The 6,918-nt window shown below is 39.5% G+C and overlaps 1 protein-coding gene across 1 annotated transcript; it reads right to left on the bottom strand.

The window, feature by feature from the left end:
* Positions 1–2,066: 2,066 nt before the first annotated feature.
* Positions 2,067–4,366, bottom strand: LOC106604305 (homeobox protein Nkx-2.5). The gene is made up of 2 exons (XM_014198814.2): positions 3,959–4,366; positions 2,067–3,429 (listed from the first exon to the last, which is right to left on the bottom strand). Exons 1-2 carry the CDS (start codon positions 4,290–4,292, stop codon positions 2,816–2,818), a joined length of 948 nt encoding a protein of 315 aa, XP_014054289.1. The 5' UTR covers positions 4,293–4,366; the 3' UTR covers positions 2,067–2,815.
* Positions 4,367–6,918: the final 2,552 nt, after the last annotated feature.

Genomic DNA, 6,918 nt, shown 5'->3' with positions numbered 1-6,918 from the left:
GTGGCCTAGTTACAATTTTGACTTAAATCATCTTGAAAATCTATGGCAAGACTTCAAAAAATTGCTGTCTAGCAATAATCAACGTCATAGAGCTTGAAGAATAAAATAATAAAAAAAGTATAATTGGCAAATATTGTACGATCCAGGTTTGCAAAGCTCTTAGAGACCCTCCCAGAAAGACTCATAGCTGTAATCACTGCCAAAGGTTATTCTATCATGTATTGACTCAGTGGTGTGAATACTTATGTAAATAGAATATATTTCTGTATTTCATTTTCATTTAATAACATTTCTAAAAACATGTTTACACTTTATCATTATTGGACATTGTGTATAGATGGGTGAGAGAAAAACATATATTTAATCCATATTGAATTCAGTCTGTAACACAACAAAATGTGGAATAAGTCAAGAGGTAGGAATACTTTCTGAAGGCACGGTATCTAGTTCATTAGAACCATTATTAACTGATTTGTAAGACTCTCTGGATAAGAAAGAGTGTCTACTAAATTATTAAAATGTAATTATCATATAGGCATATTATTGAAACGCATCAACAATTATTCTGGCTACTACTTGATAAATAACAGCCCTGTCCACTCTACAGCCATATTAAACAAGGCTGTTTTCATTTTACGTCTATATGCACAGTGATGGCTTTTTATGTTATTCAGTGCAATTTCAAATGACATTTGTCTGTGTATTTCTGGGGTCATGTGGGCGATTTCAGAATCTGACTGTGGATCACCGGTAACTGTCTGATTAAAGATGAGGATGATCAACGCATTTCCACGAACCCTGAACTGTTTCTACTGAAGACCATTCAGAGGGACTTCAACGCAACCCTTCTGAACCGACACAGACCTCTCTGTAAATATTTTAATTATGTCAGTGATGGTATCTCACGACCTCACCCTTTTAAAAGTGTTTCATTTTTATAAGCTAATGGGGACTGGCATGCAGCTGTAGAAGAAGTAGGTCTAACTGACTTCCCGTTGTAGCCCGGACCTATAGACTTATGCTGAGGAATCAGCATTACTATTTCAGTTTTCACATAGAAATAAGTTGCATTTGCAAAGTAAGAAACTGGAATACATATATCAAGCAAGTACTTTTATATTCGACAAGTATTATCAGATGAACTGTTTTTGTACAGATCATTATCAGACTCAAGTTACATATGCTGGAAAACACTCCGATACTAGTTTAAATGTTGTCACCTAAAGTAGTGGTGTGGGCCTTCACTAGTCCTGTATTAGCAGACCGATCGAGACAGCGCGACATTTTTTGTTCTTATTTTCTCCCCGTCAGCAAAAGAATCGCAGCACACCCACCCCCAAACTACTTCCCGTAACTATGGATGTAGGCTATATACAAATACCGTTTAAGGCCCTACACCACATATTTGTCTTATTTAGTCAAAATTGCGTGACATGCTCCAAGCATGTTTTATGGAGAGACCGGCTGGTCGTTGTAAAAATGTGTTTTTACTTTTACAACCTTAAGTTTCCGGTTATATCAGATTGAAGGTCTCTAATAGCCACTTGAAGGGTTTAACCTGACGTTAAACATACATGAACCGCTGCACGGAAAGCGGGTAAGATTGTTTGACATGGATTACTTATAATGTGTGCTGGCTATAGACAAAGGCAATTACTATGGGCTACAGTGATGGACGATTTTCCTAATATTAAACACACTGACACACTGTATCTTTACATGCCAGGATAGGGCTGCTCAATATGTATAACAGTGAATAGTGAAATTGAAGAACAAATACTGGAGATTGTATTTTCCAGTGTTTCTGCACTGTTGGAGCTAGAAACACAAGCATTTCGCTACACTCTCAATAACATATACTAAACATGTGTATGTGACAAATAAAATTTGATTTGATGTAATAATTATTTAAATGCATATAAGATTGTGGGATCTTGAACATATTATTTCCTCTTTGATTTGACAACTGTTGTATGCTATGCTATTATTATATATGAATACAATATATAATACAATTAGGCTAATCCATGATTAATTAAGCATAATAGTAATAATAGTAAAATATATATTTAAAAAAACATGACTGTAGTAGAAATGTAATAATACTTTTAGCCTTTGAAATTGTTCATAGTCGATAGAATTCGTAGTGATAGGCTATAGTTTTGTGAAAGCACTAGTCCTACAATTATAATTGGTCGATAGGCTACATTTGATATTTCGAAATAATGTATAAGCAATTTAATTAAGATGATAGAAATAAATCAGGGGATATCGAATTGGATCCCATTCTAGTTGTTTGTTCATATTAATGCGTACTTCTTTTCCCACTCAGAATATGTCCTGTTGTCTGCCCACGTGAAGTAGCCTATCAAATTCATGTAGGAAAAGTATTTACATCAAAGAATTACATCAAAGAAAAGCTTTATTTACAAATAATACATGTATTATTAAATACCTACAAATATAATTGCCACACAGTACATTTGTGATCTCAAAGAAAACGGAAAATAGCTATAGTGAGGGAAAGATGTACACTGACAAATTGTATACATCTTTTTTTATTCCCACTGAAGTAATAACCTACACCTCTTATACAACTTTACAATTATGAATTCCCTATTCCATCTTAGAAACTAGTAATACAAATAAAATGAACTTAGTTTATGCATCAATAGTTTGCCAGTCGAAGTACAGTAAATGGAATATAACGAGAACATAAGAACACTCGAGGCCCATGAGTCCATTGCGTAAAAGCGCATGCAATTTAAAACATCATTCATTTGTCTGATGATAATGTTATATTTCGATCCTTCGTTCACCACGCTCTGATTCCGTGTAAAGAAGACACTCCATTGCCGGACGGAAACGTGTTTTGAACGTTATTTAACTCTCCAACGCCGAAGTTCATGTAATTCCCGTTGTTTTGTGAGGGCTGGATAGACTGCACCGCAGTGGTGGGATAGTTACACGCATAGTTCGTATTGCAGCCAGGACTGGGATAATTACTGAACGCTGGGTAACTGTTATAAGTGAAATGGTTAAGGCCCACATTATATGAAGTATTATAGGTCGTCGAGTCTCCAAGGCAGGGCTTCCCGTCTCGGACCAGCACTGGGACTGAGATTCGTCTCGGTGGCGGGATACCGACCATCTCCAGGCTCTGGTCCTGTCGCTGTCTCTTGCACTTGTAGCGGCGGTTCTGGAACCAGATCTTGACCTGTGTGGGGGTCAGTTTGAGTACCCCGGCCAGGTGATCTCTCTCCGGAGCCGACAGGTACTTCTGCTGCTTGAAGCGACGCTCCAGCTCATACACCTGCGCCTGTGAAAACAGCACGCGCGGCTTCCTGCGCTTCCGGGGTTTGGCGGGTCGATCCGGGTCCTCTGACTTCTGGTCCTCCACCGGCTCGCTCTGAGAGATATAGGACATGTCTAGTGGAATATAAATAAACGATTAAGAAAAACATTTAATTACAGTACGCTAAATTGTATAAAGGACCCAAAAATAGGAATTCAGCTCAAATACTTTTTCAGACGTTTAATGAATTAGACACACTTTCTAGGTCTGCCCTACATCCTAGAGTCCAGAAAAGTCAAACGGGTTCAGTCAATTATGAAGGTGACTGCTATATTTTATAAATTGTAATCAGACTTCCATTAAACTGTTTGGTATCCTGACGAGATAATTCAATCTAAACTCCAATTAGCAACGTTTCTCCTTTATTGTAAAATAGATATAGGCCTCCTTATGACTGTTGCTAGTCCAGAATAAGGGTATAATATAGGAGTATAATTACTATTGCATCAGTTGTGAAATGCGTTATGTCCTTATCACACACAACTTTTAAAAGGCTTTTAGATTGTGCCTGACGCAAATTTGTTGGTTACTTGCATAACTATTCAGATTTTCACATGGGCCTACGTAGGGCTATTTCGATAGTAATATCATTTAAACTCTTACCTTTTCTGTGTTTCCCCTCAAAGCTGTCCGTCTTCCCATCCTTGATGTCCATTTCTAAGAAAGATTTCCCATAAAAGGCAGCGGCGAAGTTGAGGTCAGTATTTCTGTTGGCTTTAACACCATGGAGCTCCTCTCCAAACAGCGAGCTTCCAGACGATATCTCCCGGAGAGGCTCCTGTTTCAGGCGGGCCAGCATGCAGGAGGAGGTCGGTAAGGCACAGTCCATCCGTGGAGAGATGTCCAGTGAGACCAGGTCCTCAGCACTAGTGTGCTGCTCCAGGTTTAATATATCCTTAACCGAGAAGGGTGTGGACGTACTGGGGCTCGAAAACATTGCCAAGGAACAGTTGATCTGACATATAAATGGCAACAAACCGATGATTTCAAAATGTCCTCTTCTTGGTAATATTTACTGAGCTCAAGTACTCATTTGTTTAACCGAGGAGGATCTTGACTGAAGAATGCATCTTGACTATCAACTCGAGTCCCTAACTTCTCTTGGCCTCTTTTCTGCGACGCAGGGGGAGAGAGGGGGGAGGTTAAATCTCTCATGAGACGTTGTTAGGGGACTTCCTATTGGTGTTCGCAGTTCCGGTGACGTCAAAACAATAGCTAGTAAGGTAACCCTACATGTCCGTGCTGCATCTGAATCCAGAATGCAACTTCAGTCCAATTACGCACGGTCACAAACACGCCTTTTGTCGATGGTTGGAGTTAATTATACGTTTTTATTAATATTTCCCCTTAAAATGTATATTGTTGCAAGCTAAGTAGAATAGAACTTCCCTAGCAACAAGACCATAGGGACTAAAATGTCTCTTCCTCCGAGGAAGAGACACGTTGGTCCCTATGGTCTTGCTGCTACACTGGAACCCGAAACCATGTCTGTCTGTCGGGAACAAATCCTGGTGCCTGCCGCTGACCTGGCTATCAGGACGTGATAACAGACGACAACAAACCAGCACCTTCCCACCCACGCAGCACAGCCGGGCCAGGAGTGTCACACATGCCATAACATTTCTATAGTCTTTCCTTATGACACATTCGCGTAGGCCTACTTGCAGCCATTATGTACAGGCTAGGTACACAGTACACATATATTATGAAATAAGTAGGGGCTATCATAGGCCTAGTTATTCGATAATTCACGTTATTCTATAAAAATGCATATAATAAAATGACTGTAGGACAAAGTTTTTGGAAAGAATTGGTGTGCGTGAAGATGCCACGACGCGCTGAGGGTACCTCGCGCAGGGTTGGCATCGCACCCATTATTAATGCTGGTGGAGACAGCGGTGCCGAGACAGACAGTATTATCGTTTGTTTTATCTCCAGCATCGTTTAACATAGATCCAGGGAACTAAATGGGTCCCACAGTCTCCGACCCGGGTCGCGGTGTTTATAGTTTTAAAGACTATTTGCGCGCCTCGAAAACTGATGAATGGTCGCGAAGTAGAGAGAGCATCAACCCTGCCGTGTCTCGTGAAGCCATCATTTGTGAAATAATGTAAACGGAACTCAGACAAGCCTCAGTGCAGCGCATGGAAATCGTTTTTTTCTTTCTTCATGACTTATTTTTCCCTCTTAAGGTGTGTAAACAATTAACATTGAGTTGGCTGCAGTCTGTTGCGGCCAATCTGAATAAAAGTTTAAAGGCTATACACAGTTGGTGACAGACAGGCCTAGGACCTACAGGACTATCTGACCTAGTTTGAGTTAATTCTATTTCAGGCCTTAATTAATTTAATAACATGTCATTTCAGTTAAATTGACCTCAATTTTGCAAGCACTCTCTGTGTCAGCAGCCCTTATTGATCATGACATGGTTCACATGGTTCATATTCCCTATGCATTCTCTCTTTCGACGAAAAAGTACAAACAGAGGCTATGCACTCACTACTGTAAGTCGCTCTGGATAAGAGCGTCTGCTAAATTACAAATATATATATATTTTTAAAGTAAAATGTATTTCTCTCCCTCCGTCCCTCCCTCTCTCCCTCCCCGACCCGTCTGTCTTCAGCTCATCTCTAGTTAGATAAAGCGATAGATAAGGCTGCTTAAAAACTTCCGCTGGACTGGATAGTTGAGGATATTCTCGGGGGCTGTGTGTGTTTTATCTAATGAGTCTGTGACTGTTCCTGTGTGCGTGGACTGTCGGGAGAGCAGCGCGAGCAGACGCCACGCGCGTCAGCACTAGGGACCGGCGTCTTTCCGCCGTCCTCCAGACCTGTCAATCATGTTAACACCTTTCTCACGGCGCTGACTAATTACCTTGGAAAGATAAACAGGTTTAATCGTTGATCTGATAAATAATCGGATTAGATACCGTTGATAATTGATTCTTAGCCTAATGGAAGTCGATATTGTTATGCTGTGTTCAATTGTAGACTATCTTTAGGCCTATTTTACTGTGGACGTTAATATTTTCAATTTACCTGCCCTTCAAGATACATTAATTAGTGCGTGACTTAGACAAACAACTTCTATTTTTATTTTGTCGCTGATTATGTGACAAACGTAGACACATTTTTTTCGTCTTGGCATTTAATTTAGATAAATTAAGATAAGTCAATTTAGGCCTACATAATTATAGAAATTGTAATTTGTAAATGTCAAATGTATTTGATCAGACAATGTTGGCAGGTATGATGCAGTTAAATGTTCGTTCCAAACGAAAAATAATAGATAACCAATTTGATTATTATTTATTTAACCTTTATTTAACTAGGCAAGTCAGTTAAGAACAAATTCTTATTTACAATGACGGCCTAAGAACAGTGGGTTAACTGCCTTGTTCAGGGGCAGATCAACAGATCTTTACCTTGTCAGTTCGGGGATTCGATCCAGCAACCTTTTGGTTACTAGTCCAACGCTCTAACCACTAGGTAAATTAGGATTAGGCCTACTATGTTTCTATAACCTAATTTAGTCAATGCAAAATATAATTTAGCTAGGTTCAA

The sequence above is a fragment of the Salmo salar genome, chromosome ssa05 (genome assembly GCF_905237065.1).
Source record: "Salmo salar chromosome ssa05, Ssal_v3.1, whole genome shotgun sequence".
Lineage (NCBI taxonomy): Eukaryota > Metazoa > Chordata > Actinopteri > Salmoniformes > Salmonidae > Salmo > Salmo salar.
The sequence above is the reverse complement of the archived record's forward strand: the minus strand, read 5'-3'. Positions and strand labels throughout refer to the sequence as shown.